Below are 21,262 nucleotides of genomic sequence, written 5' to 3'. Positions count from 1 at the left end.
AAGTTTTACAATTATGGGGGGGCATTACAGCGGTCAGGTGAGCTAAGTCAAAATCACGCGGTCTGATATACACACATACATCTACCCCAAACACATTGTTATTATATATATCATTATTGAATATCATTTTTAATAGTTTTAATTTAGTGTAAAAAATTGTTTAGTTTATAGATTAGTTATAGATTAGTTATAGTTTATAGATTGATTTTTAGGTTTTGGTGTTTACATTTTTAATTATTTAGACAAAACATGATAATTTTGAATGTCAACAAGTAATAGATTTTTGGCCGCAACATGATCTGATAAATGATCTAATAAATGGACATGCTGTTAGTGTCTCCATATAATTTAATATAAATGCTATTTGAAAAACTAAACCAGAGGAGAGTTTCAAGTCTCAGTGATTGGCTTTGTTTCTTTTGTTTGTCTCAAATCAAGTGACTGAAAGTGTGGTGGTGTTGTATACTGTCTGACAAAAGTCTTTTCATTGATCCCAGTTGTAAGAGCAACAAATAATAACTTGACTTTTAGTTAAGTGGCAGAAGGTAGATTTTTCTGATGAATCATCTGTTGAACTGCATCCCTATCATCACAAATACTGCAGAAGACCTATTGGAACCCACATGGACCCAAGATTCTCACAGAAATCAGTCAACTTTGGTGAAGGAAGAATTTAGGGGCGTGCGAGAGATCTGGATGGCAACATCAATAGCCCGGGGTGTCATGACATTTGTGCCGCCCGTTACGGTACAAACCACAGGAGAGGGCAAGTTCTTCAGCAGGATAGCGCTCCTCCCCATACTTCAGCCTCAACATCAAAGTTCCTAAAAGCAAAGAAGGTCAAGGTGCTCCAGAATTGGCCAGCCAAGTCATCAGGAATAAACATTATGGAGTTCTGGGGTAAGATCAAGAAGGAGGCATTAAAGGTGAATCCGAATAATCTTGATGCACTCTGAAAGTCCTGTCTGAACTCTTTCTTTGCCATTCTAAATGACTTTATTAAAAAGTCATTTGAGACATTGCAGAGATGTATGGATGCTGTCGTTTAAGCTCACACAAAATATTAATTATTTTTCACTGCACCATAACTTTATATTTTATACTGTACTTTATTTCTGACTATTTTTTGTCTAAGTAAAGTCAGACCTTACTGTCCTAATTAGATAATTAAAAATCAAGGCATAATCATATTTTGTTTTGGTAAAATAAGCATAATCTAGAGGCCTTTGACTTTTATATAAGCCTCTCCTGATACCAAATGAACAACTAGAAGTCAAGTTATTATTTGTTGTTCCTAAAACTTTGATAGGGGACAAGACTTTATCAGGTAGAGTATGTTTCTGAGTGAAATTAACCCCTAATTTGCACTTTAGTAAAATCTGCAGACATTTTGGGGTAAAAAAGAGATCCAAAAACAGAGCCCTGAGTGCCACTCCAGAAAACAGAGCTTTGCAGTATTTAAGTATTGTAAGAGAAACAAACTGCTGTTTGTCATTGAAGAACTGAACCAGAGGAGAGTTTCCAGTCTCAGTGATGCCATCGTCTAATAGACAGAATGCAATAAAAACTTGAAGTCCAGAAGGAGTTGAATATTAAGCACCGCTGATTCAGCAGAAAGGAGGTGGTCATTTATGACCCTGTGAAGAGCTGTCTCTGCTATGTAAAGGACAATATTCTGCTTGTGTAGAAGATAAGAAGCCTGCTGTGCCTTAAGTTGAGAGGCAACAGCTTTGTTCAGCAGTGGTTTGTGATCAGTCTGTAATTACGTAACTCGAAAAGACCTAGAGAAAGTTTCCTGAGAATTAAGGTGTCAGCAGCAATTTTTAGTTTTAATGAAACAGTTCCTAAGGCGAGAGATCTGTTAATCAAGCGTGAAATGAGTGAACCGATTACAGACAGCTTTAGAAACAGTTTAGTTACATAATGAGACAATATCATCATCCAATAGAGATTAGCAGAGAAAGTGATAGTAGATGCATGCAGAGAATGAGGGAGGATTGCTCGACTGATGATGGTGGTTAAAATTGGGAAATGAGTAGGAAATTAGTTAACACAATCCTGTGTCAAGAACAGCAAAGGTTTCATTCACTATTTTAATATAGTAAACAGTCAGTCATCACTACTTTGTTGTTGTTTTTTTAAAGATAGTTCATCTAAACAATGAAATCTCTGTCAGTTTATTCACCCTTGTGTTCTTCCCAATCTGTAAGACTTCCTTTCTTCTGTGGAACACAATACAGACACAATATTTGAAAGTATGTTTTTGTCCATACAATGAAAAATAACTTTTGTGTTACACAAAAGATGAAATTAGTGACTTTTAAAAGGGTTAGTTCATTAAAAATGAAAAATAGACTGTGATTTACTCACCCCAGAGAAATCCTAGTTGTGTATGACTTTCTTTTTTATTTATTTATTTATTTATTTATTTATTTATTTATTTAATTAATGTTTTATTTATACATTGTGAAACATGTAACATGTAACAATAAGCAAATACACTGAAGAGTATTATGAGCAAATAATAATAAAAAAACTAAATAAATAAATAATATTAAATAAAAAATAAAAATAAATAAATAGATAAATAAATAAATAATTAAAAAACAACAACACTAGTGCAGTCTTATATACAGAAAAAACAAGTCTACAATTAGTTGACCAGAAATAGTTTCCCGTAAAAGCTGGGCATTAGGGGGTGGGGACTCAATCAGAAGGAGCAGGGTCAAGCTAAAGAGTTTGGACATATTTGCGAAGGGGTTCCCACAATTTAATAAAAAATAGTGCTAGTTCGATGAAGAGAGTACCTAATTTTTTTCTAATTTCATAAAATAAAGAACGTTTCTTATCCAACAAGTGTGAGAAGGAGGGTGAGGGCTCTTCCAGTTCAGAAGAGTTAATCGCCTAGCCAGAAGGGTTAAGAAGGCTACAAAGTCTATGACTTTCTTTTTTTTAGACAACCGATAATGTATCATGTGTAAACGTTATTTTGGTTGTACTGCAAAATATGTAAATTCCTTCACAAAAAATAAACTTTATTATGGCCTATTTCCACTGAGTGCTGTGGTTCGATACAGTAAAGCAGGGGTCACCAATCTGGATCCTTGAGGTATCTCTGCAGATTTAGCTCCAACTTGCCATAACACTCCTTTCTGGAAGTGTCAAGTATACTAAGAACTTGATTAGGACTTAAGGACTTGAGGACACAGATCCTCCAGGAACAATTTTTGTGACTCCTGCAGTAAAGTATGGTATGCATTTAGTTCTGTTTCCACTGTCAAATTTACTTAAAACAGTGAACTTTACTGCACTGCTTTTTTGGTACTATTTCATAATGTTGTGTTTCTAAAAGGATGGAGCTAGACTCACTGCTAAAAGTTGATTGGTTTAATCAAAATCTTTGCTTGCACATGCAAAAGCCCAGGGGAATGACAACAGAGAAGCACCATTTTTAAATACACAGCTAAAACACAACACCATAATAATAAAAGGATGGAGCGCAGTAATGAAACATGGTCAACCTGAGCTCAAACAAAGCTTGTGGCAAACAGCCACATGCCAAAAAGCAAAAAACTGGATCTTCTGTACAGTATGTTTACAAGTCCATTCACATTGCTTCTGAACATGTGGAAATCACAAAAGACATCACTCTAGGGCAGGGGTGTCAAACTCAATTCCTGGAGGGCCGAATCCCTGCACAGTTTAGTTCCAACCCTGCTTCAACACACTTAGCTGTAGGTTTCAAACAAGCCTGAAGGACTCAATTAGTTTGATCAGGTGTGTTTAATTAGGGTTGGAACTAAACTGTGCAGAGCTGCGGCCCTTTTGGAACTGAGTTTGACACCTGTGCTCTGGGGTCACTCTATTTGTGTGTTCTGGTTGCTCTTCTGCAGTTGAAATAATGAATATGATTTGCAAAAACTGTGGTGGAAACCAGAGCACTCGGAGGAAACCCACGCGAACGCAGGGAGAGCATGCAAACTCCACACAAAAACGCCAACTGACCCAGCCGAGGCTCGAACCAGTGACCTTCTGTGCCACTGCGTCACCCTAAAAAGGGATTTTATATTTGAAAATTCTTATACAGTGGGGGTTATAAATATTAAACACGTCAGATTTCAGTTGCAACCCATATCAAACACACCTGCCTGTAATTATCAAGTGCTGTTCAGGTCATAATTAATTGGTTCAGGTGTTTGCTCAGGGTTGAAGCTATACTTTGCAGGAAGGTCGATCTCCAGGAACTGGGTTGAGCACCACTATTCTAGGGCTTAGTGGCCACATATGTGGACAGCACATTTAAGCTTTTAAGTGGCTATTTATAATACTTTAAAAGCTTTATATTTTGTTACAGACATATAGTTTCATACAGCAACTGTTGTGCAGCATACAAAATGTCCCAAACACTATTTTTACAAGTCCAAAATGGTCAAAAAATTTAGTTTTTTCTCCCTGATAGTCAAAACATGTTAAAAAAAAATTCTATGTTAAATATGCATAACGAAACAGTCAGGTAAAAGCTTTTTATTTAAATTCGGACCACAAGTCCACATATATAGACATAATTTTTTTTTCTACATATCAAAAGATGATAATTAGGTTTTATTCTAATTAGGTACCAATAAGCCCAAATACCAAAGAGAAATAAAAAATGTATGTAAAAAACACCTTGGGCCTAAAGAGGTTTAATAAATTTTAGTAGTTCAGTACTTTCTCCTTCTGTCTCTTCATTGTTTTTCCACAGAACTCATTTTTTAGATTTTTTTATAATGTTTGTATCGTTTGGGTTTTACTAAAATTTGGTTCAATTCAATGTCAATAGGTCCTTCAGAAATATTATTATTTCCAGGAAAAAAACATGGTGTGTTCAATACTTATTTCCCTCGCTATATATAACCTCTAAATATTAAGTCTTCACCCTGGCTCAGCTCTCTGGGATGTTTTGGAAGTTAACAAACAGAAACTAAGAGCCAGAGGTGTGCCATCAGCACAGTATATAGCCCTTCACTTCCTAGCACCCCTATGGAGATCTCAAATATCATCCCCAAATGAGCAATCTCAAAGTCAAACTCACAAACACCTTCCCACTTCACACTAGCCGGGGAACAGCGCAGATGGAGCTACATGATTGTGTGTGAATAAAACTGCTTCTGTGTATGTACTGTATATGTTGTGTAAGTTATGTCGATGACTGTTTGTGAGCTAAGCAATCCAGTGCAAGCTTTAATGTATAAAGAACTGTTGGTCTGTGTGCAGATGTGGCCTTGGCCTGTGGACTTCACTCTCCAGACCCCAGCGGCCCCATCCAGGGACTCTCCAATTCTGAGATCCGGCTGCCCGGCTCTCAGGGGCCCATCCTCAGCATCAGTAGCATGGAGTACCTCAGCTCAGAGCAAGACAATCTCCCTTGCAGTGAGTGCACTTCATCAAACAGATATATACAGTTTATACAGTTCTGTTTAAAGGAGACAAAATTTATTTCAACACATTTCTAAACATAATAGTTTTAATAGCTACTTTCTAATAACTGATTTCTTTTGTCTTTGCCGTGATGACAGTACAGTACATACTAGAGCTGCACAATACTGGAAAAATCGGATAATGCAATATTTTATTTTGCTGCGATTTATATTGCGTTATGAAAACAATTTTGGCAGATGTCTTGAATTAGAATTCAATTGCTATTTGGAATGAAATCATCAACTTTGATTGGTATAATCTTGTAGAGGGGCGAATCAAAGAAATTGCAATCACAAGCATTAGATAGAGCAGAGATACTGTAAAGGTGAAATAAGTAGTCAGAAATTCAAGTAAACTAATATGATACAATATGATGTTATCATATTTTGCTCCTGATAATAATCGATCACCATATCAGCAGTATATAAAACCATCCGCAATTTATCATGATATTTGTAAATGAAGGGGGAAAATTCATCAAAACGTTATAAGATGTATTTCTTTCATTAACAGCACTTTTATATATTATGTAAAAATGAAACATTGATATGTGCTCAATCCACTATTACGAGAAGTGTCACCGTATGCACTGCTGCCTAAACAGTACAAGGCTGATGAATTAATTCAGATCTTTTGTACCTTTAAATAAATATCAAGACTTGGCTACATTGATAATGTATCACAGGGTGGCAGGCCCGGATTGGCTAATCGGGAGGACCGGGAGAATTCCCGGTGGGCCGGTCCGTTTTTTGGCCGCGAGGGCCGGTGTCTCTAGCTCCAGAATCTGTTGCTCTCAGCAGTCACACTTTTTAAATTAATTTATTTACTTGCTTGACTACAGTCTTCTTATTTATTACTTTACCCATCTTTCATATACAACTGTTGTGGTCTAGTGGTTAGCACGTTAGATTCCGACGCCGCCGGCCGGGCTTGATTCTTGTCTGAGTATGTTTTTTTTTTTTTATTATAGTTTTATTGTTAAGACATATAATACTGTTAGGGTTTTTGAACATTTAAAGTTTTAAAGCAGCTGTTTTCTCAAAAAAAAAAAAAAGACGTGATAGTGTAATTAGAAACTGAATTGGAAATGACCTTATTTTAATATAGTCAGTCGTGAACTGAGGTGGGCCGGTCTAAGGCTTGAAACTCCAGGGCTGAAAAAGAGTCCCACTCCGGCCCTGCAGGGTGGAATAGGGTATATGCAGAAGTGTGCAGAAGGACTTTTAATTTTTCAGTAACCTGCGTCAAGCGATTCGGGCTGACTGTATGCCGTTAAAAAATCAGTGTGTTTAAGGTCTGTTTTCTTTAAAAATCTATGATCTTCATTGCCTGATTGATGTACGATATAAAGTGGGTCTAAGACTGTACACGAAGCACTGCATTAAATTACATTTTACATGCTATGTCTTTAGAACGTTAACATTTATTTTACCCCAGAATATTCAATGAAGTTTCTGCGCTAGCCTGCTAATCCTGATGGACACGTACGTGTAAACGGCTTTTCATCTCATTTTACGCTTGAACAACTACGTTAATGCTTAAGTCTATTTAACTTATTGTATTTTAATTACATTACAACATCGTTGCTGTAAAAGGAACACATTGCAGATGCTGCAATGTGACTATTGTGAATTGCGATATTGAAGCTAAAATGATATATTCTGCCGCCCTAGTACATGCCGACATCAGACACCCTACTGAGCAATTACAGGCCAAACTTTCATTGGCAAAATCATTGAAAAATTAGTTTTTAATCAGGTTAACAAGTTCTTAAACTTCAAGGGGTGTTTAGACAATTTTCGATCTGGTTTCAGACCACATCACAGTACAGAGAGCTTTCTTATAAACAGAGTTGTATAAAGTACTAGAGACCCATACTTAAGTAAAAGTACAAGTGCTTTATCAAAAATTGACTTGAGTAGAAGTAGAAGCACCATACTTAAGTACTTTAAGCACCATACTTAAGTGGAAGTACAAAAGTATTCAACATTTTTTGGACTTAAGTATTGCAAGTAGTTTATTTCAAAATTTACTACTCAAGTACTGAAAGTAACAGTACAAGTATTGTGTAATGTAGTTATTAAAGAAAGCATTCAAAATACACTAATTGTTTTGTTTATTTTAAATATTTTTTTTGGGGTACTTGATTAAGCAGAACGAAAAGAAACATGGCTTATGATACTGTTTTTCTCTGTAAATAGTTTCTATGGTACAAGAGCTCACATCGTCAGGCCCTTTTACCAGAAAATGCCTTCACTGATGAGATAATTCAGCATGTTCACTCACATACATACTCTCTCTCTCTCTCTCTCTCTCTCTCTCTCCCACACACACACACACACACACACACACACACACACACACACACACACACACACACACACACACACACTGCCCTGCACACACCTAAATGTACACTCTCTCCCCACTCTCACACATTCATACACTCTCACACACACAGTTCTCTCTCTATCTCTCTCTCTCACACACACATTTTTGTGAATTGTGGGGACATTACATAGGTTGCAATTGTTTTTACACTCTCTCTTACACACACACACACACACACACACACACACACACACACACACACACACACACACACACACACACACACACACACGCACGCACAGGTACAATCACACTGTTAAAACAACACTCTTACTCACACATAATTCACTCTTACTCACACACACACAAAGACACACTCACACTTTGGGAGTTTTGAAGTTTGATTGGTTAATACCACAATAAACAGGAGTTCTGTCTTCTGGAAGCACTCGTGAAACTAAACTAAACAAGCAAACTAAATCCTGCTTCACAAATTCACTTGATTTTGATTTTATTGTAAAAAAACAGGAAAATGTGTATATATTACTGTGTTAAATGAAAATCTGAACTATTTTATGGCTTATGGCTATGATTTAGTAATAATTGTTATTTATTTTTATCATGTTTTTAATGAAATTGGTCTTACAGTTCATATTTTCTGTAGTTTATTTATTAATTCTGGTACTTTTACCATAAACCAACATCTCAACCATTTGGTAGAGGCTGATATTTTAGAAATAATGTGATGTGTTGAATAAAAATGCACTGATTGTGTTACCTAGCGACATTAGGAGTTAAGAAATGCAATCAAAAAAATTTCTATTGCTTTTGTCTTGGTGTGACAGTTAAAGGGTTTTTTGTAATAAAATTTTGTCCTTTAATACAGCAGTCAGATATACGAACTGTGCCCTTAATTTGACCTGCTCAAAGAAAACACTCTTTCTGGATGTATCAAACAAAAATCATGCACAGAAGACAGCACAAGCATTTACAGCTAATAAACTCATGTCAATATCATCCCGCCTGCTTTTTGAGCGCTGACAGGCGGGTCTTACACGGCTATGATTGGTTATTGTCCTCAACAGAAAGGGCTTTAGAAATATAAGCGCTGTTCACCCATGGCGGGAAGAATACGCGATTATCACAGGTAATAGACACAGTGGAGAAAACTTAATTGCACATGAGGCACGCTCATGTCTGGATCCACAGCTTTAACAGCTAAGAAGAGAGGAAAAGTTACCTTACAAACTGGCCAGCGGGTCAAATGCCCAAAGTGAGAGAGCGAGAGATAGGCAGAGGTGAAGTTTTACAACATTTCTCCCTAACAGTAAACTAGCAGCTGGTATGCTGTGCCGCCTCGCCCTCGCGCCTCCGTCCTTCGCCATAGTATTGCGACATCGCGCATAGGAGATAAATGACGTCATCACGTAATAACCGGTTATGACCTATTACTAAACTGATATCAATCATTTTGACACCCCTAGTAACGAGTAACGATGCAGCACATAAAAAATATATCGGAGTAAAAGTATTAAACTCATGGAAAATATGTACTTAAGTAAAAGTGGAAGTAGGAGAAAAAAATAATACTCCAGTAAAGTACAGATACTGCCTTTTAGTACTTAAGTACAGTAGTGAAGTAGTTCTACTTCGTTACTATACATCTCTGCTTATAAAGATAATCAATGACATCCGCCTAAATACAGATTCAGGCAAACTAACAGTGCTGGTACTGCTCGATCTCAGTGCTGCATTTGACACTGTCGATAACAGCATACTTCTGGATAGGCTGGAAAACTGGGTTGGGCTGTCTGGCATGGTCCTCAAATGGTTCCGATCTTACATTGAAGGGAGAGGTTACTATGTCAGTATAGGTTACCATACAGTAGGTCTAGGTGGACACCCATGACATGTGGAGTCCCACAAGGCTCGATTCTGGCACCTCTGCTGTTCAACCTTTATATGCTTCCTCTGAGCCAAATAATAAGAAAGAACCAAATTTCCTACCACAGCTATGCTGATTACATTCTATCTACTTAGCCTTATTGCCTAATAACTAAAGCCCCATTGACACCCTCTGCAAATGCATTGATGAAATTAACAATTGGATGTGCCGAAACTTTCTTCAGTTAAACAAAGAGTAAACTGAAGTCATTGCTTTTGGGAATAGAGATGAGGTTCTCAAGATGAATGCATACCTTGGCTCTAAGGGTCAAACAGCAAAAAATAAGGTCAATCTTGCTGTGATTATGGAGTCAGATCTGAGTTTCAATAGTCATGTCCAAGTAAATCAGTATACTATCATCTTAAAAACATTGCAAGAATTTGATGCTTTGTTACCAATGAGGATTTATAGAAACTTGTTCATGCTTTCATCAGCTGCAGGGTGGATTACTGTAAGGACCTCCTCACTGGTCTTCTCAAAAAGACAGTCTGACAGTTACAGCTCATCCAGAATGCTGCAGCCAGGATTCTGACCAGAACCAGTAAATCAGAGCACATCACACCTGTCCTTGGGTCTTTACACTGGCTCCCAGTTACATTCAGAATAGATTGCTAAGTATTACTACTTGTCTATAAATCACTAAATGGCCTAGGAGCTCAATACATTACAGATATGCTCACTGAATACAAACCTAATAGATCACTAAGATCTTTAGGATCAAATAAACTAGAAGTTTTAAGAGTTCAGTCAAAGCAGGGTGGATCGGCTTTCAGCCACTATTCCCCTCACTACTGGAATCAGCTTTCAGAAATTATCAGATGTGCTCCAACATTAGGCACATTCAAATTAAGACTGAAAACACGTCTGTTTAGCTGTGCCTTTACTGAATGAGCACTGTGCTACGTCCGACAGATCACACTATCATGTCTTTCTTTTCTTTTTTTATTCTTTTATAACCTGTTTTAACACATTTTATTCTGTTTTTAATCATTTTATCTTTGTCTTTTTATTCTTGTTTATATAAAGCACTTTGAAATGCCACCGTGTATAAAATGTGCTATATAAATAAACTTGCCTTGTCTTACACAATGTTTTACTTGATAATTTTTAAGATACTAGTATTCAGACTTATGTGCCATTTAAAGGCCTATTAATAAACTAGAGGCTTCATTTAAAGGCATATTAGGTTAAATAGGCAAGTCATTGTAAAACAATGGTTTGTTCTATAACCAATTGTTATTTATTTATTTATTTATTTATTTATTTAAAAAAATAAGACTTTCTCCAGTAGAAAAAAAATCTCTCTATTAAATAACACCTGACAAATGTTTAAAAAAGAATAAATATTTCACAGTAGGTTAATAACTTATCCCTCAACTCTGCATATACAGTTGAAGTCAGAATTACTTGCAACCCTTTGATTTTTAAAAAAATATATATTTTTTAAAAAAATTCCCAAATGATGTTTAACAGAGCAAGGAAATTTTCACAGTATGTCTGATAATATTTTTTCTTCTGGAGAAAGTCTTATTTGTTTTATTTTGGCTTAAATAAAAGCAGTTAAAAACATTTATATATATATATATATATATTATATGAATATTATTACCCCCTTTAAGCTGTATTTTTTTTTCTATAGTCCGCAGAACAAACCATCATTATACATTAACTTGCCTAATTACCATAACCTGCCTAGTTAACCTAATTAACCTACTTAAGCCTTTAAATGTCACTTTAAGCTGAATAAAAGTGTTTTGAAAAATATCTAGTAAAATATTATTTACTGTCATCATGGCAAAGATAAAATAAATCAGTTATTAGAAAAGAGTTATTAAAACTATTATGTTTAGAAATGTGTTAAAAAAAAAACACTTCTCTCCGTTAAACAGAAATAAACAGAAAGGTAAAAAAAAAATCCAGGGGGGCTAAAAATTCAGGAAGCTAATAATTCAGGGGGGCTAATAATTCTTACTTCAACTGTATGTAGATATATCCAGATTATCCAATGCGTGTGTGTATTTTTAGCATTGCAATTTATTTTATTCTTTTTTTTTTAAAACATTTTTTATTAATATATATTATATAAAACAAAACCCGAGATCCACCCAACAAAAAATTCAAATAAAATAAAAATTACTGCAATAATAGGTACAATATCAGGATTAAAAACATATCTCATACAGTCTTTCTCATATTTAACCAAATGTGTACAGTTTTCTTACTGGCGCCATTTATTTCGACTGTAGTTTATTTCAAACTAATAATGTCCAGTAGATAGAGCTTAGTAATTGTGCTATTAGGTAACATTAAATAACAAGAAAAAAAAATGTTTGGGCTGAGAGTAGAGGTGCGTTAAATTAATCATATTTAAAGTTTAACAAAAATATTTGTAATAAATACTATATTTAGTCATATAATCCTCAAATGCTGTATTACAGTTTTTACCAATTGTTTACACACATTTTCTGAAAGCATGTCTCATATTGTCAGAACTTTACACACAAATCACAAAACATACACACATTGGGCGAAACCCTTCAATTCTTCTGCAAAATGAAACTCAACATTCAAAACAATGTGATTTTTTTCTCAAAATGGTATTTTGTTTTCAAATGACACACACAAACCAGCACATGAATATACAATTAGAAGAACAGTTGAACACTGATGTGCTAAATGTAAAACACAATGACCACTTCTTCTCCATTCATCATGACTTACTGTAAGCTTTTTTGTTCAATGTTACACTCACTACAGACGGTATAGGCCTACAGAAGTGCATTGTAAAATATTTCAGAAAATAGTTTTTATACAAAACACACAAATACCAAATATGTTTTACTTTATTTTTACCCCTCAAAAAAGCGTACACAGCGTTACAGTTTTTCTCAGTTGTTTACACACAGTTACTTGTACTTCAGACACAATGAACACAACATGTAACTGACGCACCAACCCCCTGAATCAATTCTGCTAAACTACAAGCACAATTTCTGCTTTACACTCAATTTGCAGGTTTAAGTCAAACTTTTTCAAAGCACTAAGCACAATTATCTGCATTTTGCACAATTTTCATGCAGAAAATCTCTTGTTTTCACAAGAAACACACTGTCTTTCAGAATTGTAAAGTCAGTTGTCCTTCTTTACATACTAACCCATCACTAAGGTAAACACCTGTCACACAGAATTGCAATTTAGAAATCAGAGCTCGTCTGGTTCATAACTGGTTCACTGCCCACCCATGTTTTTAGTTGTTTATCTCCCTCCATATTGTCCATTCCTCAATCCTATTGAGAATTTTTTTTCTGCTTGGAGATGAAAAGTGTATGACCGAAATCCACACACACGTACCCCTTCTCCAAGCTATAGGAGTTGATGCTTTTCATGGCTGGATTCGACATGCAAGGTGACATTTACCCCACTACTTGGCCAGACTAAAACAGAAAAGAGGATGCAGTATAGCTGGTTTTTATTTTATTTTATTTATTTATTACTGTAACTGTTTTCTGTAAGTCCTTCTGTTGATGGTATATGTAGACCATGTTATGTGCAACTTTGTGTTGGTTGGGATGAACGCTGTGCACACTGTTTTTGTTGGGAAAAGCAGTAAAATATATTTGGTTTTTGAGTGTTTTGTATAAAAACAATATTCTGAAATATTTTACAATGCACTTCTGTATGTATGTCTGTAGTAAGTGTAACACTGAACAAAAAAGGCTCACAGTAAGTCATGATGAATGGAGAAGAAGTGGTCATAGTGTTTTACATTAAGCACATCAGTGTTCAACTGTTCTTATAAATGTCTATTTATGTGATGGTTTGTGTGTGTCATTTGAAAACAAAATACCATTTTGAGAAGAAATCACATTGTTTTGAACATAAAGTTTCATTTTGCAAAAGAGTTTTGCACAATGTGTGTGTGTTTTGTGATTTGTGTGTAGAGTTCTGAAAATATGAGACATGCTTTCAGAAAATGTGTGTAAACAATTGGTAAAAACTGTAATAAAGGGACTAAGCGAAAAAGAAAATAAATAAATGAACTTGAAATGAATATTATTAGCAATAAAAACATAAACAACAACAATAATAACAATATTTGTATATTATATAATTTTCAATTATCAATTATTCAAAATCATTTATTGTAATAATTGTTTGCATTGCCTTGATTAATATAATACAGACTATATTATTTATTTATCATTGAGTCTGGTTAAAAAATGATTATTTAATTTAGTTATATATAATTATGTATAATTTATTGTCTAAAACAATGGTATAGGAAAGGCAAAATTGTTAGTCCAAGGCACAAAATTACAAAAATAATGTTTGGAAATGTAAAGTCCAAGGCATTGTGAGAAAAAGTGAAAACATGATTTAAAAAGTCTTTATCAACATGGCCATTCCATAAAAAAAAATAAAAAAAAAAAACCTTTCAAAAACTTTTTATCTTCATGAATGCCTGACTTGAAGAGCATTGACATTTTAATTACCCCTGAAGCACTAATTTTTCAAATGTTAAAGTGTTATAGAAACAATTTCTTAGCAGTGGCAAAACTTTAAAGGCGTAACTATTTGCTTCACTGAACATTGACAGATAGCATGGGAGTGCTATTTTATAAAATTTATTGTTTATTTAATTATTTATTCATTCATTTATTCATTCATTTTCCTTTCAGCTTAGTCCCTTTATTATTCTGGGGTCACCAAAGTGGAATGAACTGACCAACTTATCCAGCATATGTTTTACACAGTGGATACCCTTCCAGCTGCAACCCATCAGTGGAAAACATCCATACACATTCATTCACACACACATACACTACGAAAAATTTTACTTAACCAGTTCACCTATACTGCATGTCTTTAGACTTGTGGGGGAAACCAGAGCACCCAGAGGAAACCCAAGCAAACACGGAGAGAACATGCAATTTCTACACAGAAAAGCCAGCTGACCCAGCCAAGGCTTGAACCAGCAACATTCTTGCTATGAGGCGATAACTGCCCCACTGACACCCTTTATTTACTATTTTTTTCTAACCCCCTTGAATCCTTTACAAATACACAATATACAGAGTTATCAATAAATTTCAGCCTAAACTACTTTCCTCACCTGCAATTTTGTGTTTCCTTTAGTGGTAGATTCCTTACAGGACACAGAGCCGACAGAAGACCCAAAATCAAATGAAGAAGAGGGGGACGAGGAGGAGGCCGTTCTCTCTGTGAATGAGAATGAAGACGTTGAGGAAGATGAAGAAGACCAAGAGGAAGATGAAGAGGATGAAGAGCAGGAGCAGTCTCCACCAAACAGCCATGGCAATCTGGTCTCTCAGCTCAGCACTGAGGAAGGTCTGTTCATCTCTGCGTAATCAAAAATAGGCACGGCTTACTTTTTTTTTTTTACCTCACAAAAGTTCTCTTGGAGATTTTTTGTATGATTACAGTTCAAACATACTAAATATTTTAACAATGTTTTTGGTCCATTTTTGGGGGGGACTATTGGAAACATCTTGTGACCATTGCTGTTTGTGGAGGATGAAGGAGCTCTTAGATTTCTTAGACTCCATTACACTCAAAAATGACTTTTACTGTTTGTTCAAACTACTTATTTAAAATAAGCTGTATCTGCAACTTAATTGTTTTATGTTCAATCTTACTTAAATTTGTTAACATGATTAAGTTAACTTAATCGATGTTACACTCAACAAATTTGCATAAAATACTTTAGCTGTTTATTCAAACTACTTATTTAAAATGAGTTACATTTTTTGGGGGGACAACTTAATTGTTTTATGTTCAATGAACTTAAATATTTTAAAACTGAAGTGATTTGTTACACTCAACAAATTTACATTTAAAAATTGCTTTGGCTGTTTGTTCAAACTACTTATTTTAAATAAGTTGTATCAACACAATTATTAAGTTTTTTGTGGACAACTTAATTGTTTCATGTTCAATTAATTTAAGTTTGTAAAATTAAGTTAACTTAAGTAATTTGTTACTCTCAACAAATTTACAATAAAATTTAATTTGCTGTTTGTTGAAAACACATTTCTTAAGTTTTGGAGGGTAACTTAATTGTTTCGTGTTATATCAACGTTTTTTTAATAAAATAAAAAAAACAATTAGTGTAAGTTAACTTAAGCAATTTATGTTGGGACAACATGAAGAAATTAACTAAAACAATAGAAGCCAATACCAAAAGCAAAATGAAAAGGCACATTTACACTATACCATAATAATAAAAACCAAAAGAATAAAATGGATAACATGAAATACATGTAAAACATCAACAGTATCAATTTATGAACTAAAATAAAATCCAGAAAGAACTTTGAACATTTGTAAGATTCTTAAAAAAATCTACCTGCAAAGATACCTGAAAAACTATGGGCAAGTGTTTTAAATGCAAACTGTGGTCATATCAAATGTTGATTTGATTTTGTTAATATAAGTTCATTTTTAAATAAAATGTATTTATGCATTCTTTTTTAAAGCATCCTCATTTTACAGCATCTGTACACAAGTGCCTAATACTTTGAACAGTTCTGTAGCTTTGCAGAAGCTTTTGAAGCATCTTAGAGATATTGCCAAAGTTCTTCTGGATTTAGTTTTTCTCAGTTTGTTCTGTTCCTTCATCCTGTTGTGCAAACAATAATCCTCATTCATTCATTTTCTTGTCGGCTTAGTCCCTTTATTAATCCGGGGTCGCCACAGCGGAATAAACCGCCAACTTATGCAGCAAGTTTTTACGCAGCGAGGTTCGTACCAGTGACCCAGCGCCCTTCTTGCTATGTGGCGACAGCACTACCTACTGCGCCACTGCCTCGCCCGCAAACTATAATCTCACTGTATAATTACAATTTATGACAAAAATAATGTTTGAAAATGTAAATTGACATTTCAAACTGACATGCTACAGAATATTATACAAAAAAACAACAATTTTTTTTTGGTAAAACAAATTTATTTTTTTTAGTGGGGGGGGGGGGGTGGTTTGGGGGGGGGTTTGGGGGGGGGGGGGTTGATACTGGTGGCCTAGGTCTTTTGCACAGTATTTTATATATACAGTTGGTACGGAAAGTATATATTGTTATATTGCAGTCATTTGCTAAAATCATTTAAGTTCATTTTTCCTTCATTAATGCACACACAGCACCCCATATTGATAGAAAAACACAGAATTGTTGACACATTTGCAGATTTGTTTAAAAAGAAAACTGAAATAACACATGGTCCTAAACAATCAGACCCTTTGCTGTGACACTAATATATTAAACTCAGGTGCTGTCCATTTCTTCTGATCATCCTTTTCTTTACCATGTTTACATATGAAGGTATTGTTTTGTTTCCACAGACGCAGATAAAGTTGTCATCGCATCAGTGCCTCAGTCAAACTCTTTTCTCCAGAAAGAACTGCCTAGAGTCCCTGACGGTCCCAGTCCTGTGGTTCTAAGAGGGCCGTTTTCTGGCTCGCCGCATGTAGGTAGCATACATCCACCGCTGCCCCCTAGCTGTATAATAGAGGAACTGCACCGAGCACTGGCAACAAAGCTCAGGCAGGACAGGTGAGGGTGTTCAATCTTCATTATGTTTTATGCTTGTATGTACGTATTTATCCATTAAAGTGAGCTCATCTTCTCTATGTATTTTTAGCATCGAGCGAGAGCCAAGCGGAGACGGTGAGAGCAGAAAGGAAGCAGAGGAAAACAAGGAAAACGTTCGACAGGATCACTGCTTCACTGATGCTTCAGGAATTATCTATGATATCGACAGCTGGAACGACTCTGTCATTTCTGGTGGGTGTAACTGAACAGCTGTTAAAAGTCGCTGTATAATTTGTAAGTTATTATTTATTTGTACACATGTTTTTTTTTTCAAAACTCATCTTGCAATTTTTAGTCAAATTAACTTCTCTAATGATGTGTTTACTGGTGTTAGGGCGGGGTCAGCCTGTCAATTACATGAAATCAGCCAATAGCAAGCCAAAACCATGTGACTGAAGTCCCGCCGTAACATGTTTCCACAAAAGTGCACAAAACATTCCAAAAGTGCTAGTGTGAAAGCACCCTAAGTGATAGAGTAAGGAGGTGGAGTGTTTTTTGTTTCTTTTTTATAGAGTGAAGAGTGTTTCTACAGATGGTTTGTCAAGCCCACTCACATTCATAAATGCACAGGGCATTTGTTTTTTTTAGATATATGGAGTGATATTGAAGTATTGTAAATAACACAATCTCGTTTAAACAGATTCTATTAAATCTAATAAAACTATATTGTTCTCCAAAAATATGCATATACATACACAAATATTTGATCATGTTATGCTTTATAGCAATAGGTGGAGCTACATATTTGGTCACACTTTGTTTTGATGGTCCATTTGTTGAATTTAAGTCACATTGCATCTACATGCCAACTAATTCAACTAAACTATAGTGTTGGGGTTAGGTTAGGGTTAGTGTAAGATGACATGTAGTTGCAAAGTTTCTTATAGTCAGATAAATGTCTGTTGAAGGGACAGTATCAACAGATATTAAGCAGACAGTTTACTAATACTCAAATGGACCGTCAATAAAGTGTTATCAAATATATAAACAAAAACCTTCTGATTTGTGGATTTGTCTGTAGTGAATTGTGGGTAATGTAGTTTTCTGCATATATTATAGTATGAAAAGATTAGTTTACTAAAAAAAGCTATTTACTCACCTACATGCCAAAGCTGTTCCTGGAGATCGACCTCCCTGCAGATTTCAGTTGCAACCCATCAAATACACCTGCCTGTAATTATCAAGTGCTGTTCAGGTCCTAATTAATTGGTTCAGGTGTGTTTGATCAGGGTTGGAGGTGAACTTTGCAGGAAGGTCGATCTCCAGGAACAGGGTTGAGCACCATTGCCATATACAGTATTATCCATCTTTTAGTTTTTTCAAGGAGATTAAAGATTTTCCAGCTGTTGTGCTCTCTAGAGAACAAAAGACTACAGCTTCAGTTTAATACTGACTTTAGTAATACAATGTTATTGTTTCCCACTTATAGGCCTACGGTTTCTACAAAATATGGAAGGATTTTGAGTTTTTACCATATTGCTCATTTTGATTATTTTGTTTTTTAAGTGACTAAAGATCTTGATCAGTCCAGAAATCTGCAGTACATTAGATTGTTGGGTCATTTGAGTGATGAATTATGTATCAAATATGTGCAGGCACATTGCCAAGGAGGATGAGGAAGGAGCTGTTGGCCGTGAAGCTGCGGAATCGGCCCAGCAAACAGGAGCTGGAGGACAGGAACATATTTCCAGCACGGAGTGACCAGGAGAGACAGGAGATCCGTCAGCAGATTGAAATGAAACTCGCCAAGTGAGTCATAAATATGTGTTACGTGTGTGTGTGCGAGCATGTCAAATATTACACTGCCCTCTACAGGAATTTATTAAGAAATGCATGAGAATATTATCTTCAGAGGCTATTTATTTAGCATGCATTATGGCCTACATGAACAACCTTCTTATATTGCTTTAGCTACTAGTTATCATCAAAGACTATAGAATACACCTAAAGGGACTTTGTTATTATTTATTAATCACACAGTCCAGCAGGGAAGCTTAGATTAGGATCGTGTGCTCAATCTCCTCCATTACTAGCAAATCTGTTTACTTATATCACTTAAGAATTAAACGCGCAAGTAAACTGGTGACAGCGATTATGAAACCCGATTCTGATGCAGAGGTGGTGTTATTACAGTGATTTGTAATCTGATGTAAGGTGCACTGCCGAAACTGAGATTGCATTGAGGATTGGAGTTAATCTGAGCGAATAAATCCAGTACAGCTTTCATTTGATTGTATATGATTATATCTAAATGCCTGCCTTCAGAAGTTTAAGTCAGCAAATGGTGCTCACGCTTAGTGTAACACAGCATGCAACCCTTGTTTTTGCGTTTTGTTTTCAATCAAATGTGCATTTTGGTGCTTGTTTTGCTTTACTTTTTTATCTTAAATCACTGGTTTTTAGCATATTTTGTTTCACTTTGTTTCTTTAAGTTTTGTTTCGCATTTCATTTTGTTTTGTGGTTTGTTTTTCTTTGTCTGTTTGCTTTGTCTTTTGTTTTACATTTTTATTGTTTTGTTTTGTGTGTTGCATTACATTAGGGTTTGTTTCGATTTTTCAATTGTCTTTGTGTCTGTTCTTTGTGATTTGCAGTTGTTTTATTGTGATTTGTTGTGCTTAGTTGTGTTTTTTATCTGCCTTGTTTCTTTGGTTTGTGGTGAGGATTGTTTTGTTTTTCATTTATTTTGCTTTGCAGTTTTGCCTTGTTCACTTTGTTGTGCTTTGCTTTTGGCTTTATTTTTACTTTTGTGTTTTGTTTTGTTTCACAATTACTTATTTGTGTTTTCTTGCTGTTTTGTTTGCTGTGCTTTATATTTTGTTTGCTTTGTCTTTTGTTTTACAGTACATTGCTTTTGTTTTGTGTTTTGCATTGCATTGTGATTTGTTTAGATTTTTCATTTGGCTACTCTGCTTTGTTGTTTTGTGTGTTGCTTTGTTTCTTTTCTTTGTGATTAACTGTTGTTTTTCTATGATTTCTTGTGCTTAGATGTGTAGTATTTGAATTTACCTCTTTCTTTGGTTTGTGTTGTGTGTTAAAGGTTTGTTTTGTTTTTTTTATTTTGTTTTGTTTTTTTATTTTGCTTGCTTTGTCTTTTGTTTTACTTTGCTATTGTTTTGTGTTATGTTTTGCGTTGCAATGTGATTCGTTTAGATTTATCATTTGCCTGCTTTGCTTTGTTGTGTTGTGTTTTGCTTTGTTTCTTTTCTTTGTAATTGCTGTTGTTTTTTTTGTGATTTGTTGTGCTTAGTTGTGTTGTTTCTTGATCTGTCTTGTTTCTTTGGTTTTGTGTTGTGTCTTAAGGTGTTTTGTATTTCATCTGCCTTCATTTTGTTTTGTGGTTTATTTTGCTTTGCATTTTTGTCTCTTTCACTTTGTTGTGCTTTATTTTTATTTTGTGTTGTGCTTTGTTCCACAATGGGCTGTATGCACACAGGCTTTTAATTTTCAGCCAGGCAGCCCAAGGGCTTCCAGTCAACTGTCTTTCCATTACAAAATTGGCACGTTTAGGATCTGATTTCTTTAAAAATCAGCAATCTTCACTGCCTGTTAGATATACGGGTCTCAGACAGAACAAGAAGCACTGCATTAAATTCCATTTCCCCTCACCATGTCTTTTTAAAATATGGCAGTTTATTTTACCCCAGTATTTTCAATGGAATTTCTAGCCTGTTGCTACTGACAGCACTTGCATTTACACAGTTTTTCATCTCGTTTTACACTTGAACAACTAAATGAATGCTTAAGTCTATTTAACTGAATGCATTGTAATTACATTACAACTTCAATGCTGTAAAAACAACCTTGTGAAATTGAAAATACTCACATTAAGCTATCAATGAATGTTTATCATTAGCTATAAAACTCTAGCAGTGCATAAAGCCTATTACTTATTTGTGTTTTTTTATTCTGTTTTGTTTG

At 35.0% G+C, this 21,262-nt stretch overlaps 1 protein-coding gene across 1 annotated transcript in view; it reads left to right on the top strand.

Annotated features, from left to right (window-relative positions):
* phactr3a (phosphatase and actin regulator 3a) overlaps positions 1-21,262 on the top strand; it is a 113,627-nt gene that overhangs the window by 68,394 nt on the left and 23,971 nt on the right. The window contains 5 exon segments of the mRNA NM_001114411.1: positions 5,257-5,412; positions 14,873-15,085; positions 17,094-17,304; positions 17,393-17,535; positions 18,939-19,092. Of these exon segments, the coding sequence (NP_001107883.1) occupies positions 5,257-5,412; positions 14,873-15,085; positions 17,094-17,304; positions 17,393-17,535; positions 18,939-19,092 (877 nt within the window).

Source organism: Danio rerio, chromosome 23, assembly GCF_049306965.1.
Source record: "Danio rerio strain Tuebingen ecotype United States chromosome 23, GRCz12tu, whole genome shotgun sequence".
NCBI classification, from domain to species: Eukaryota; Metazoa; Chordata; class Actinopteri; order Cypriniformes; family Danionidae; genus Danio; species Danio rerio.
This window is presented reverse-complemented; position numbering and strand designations above follow the sequence as displayed.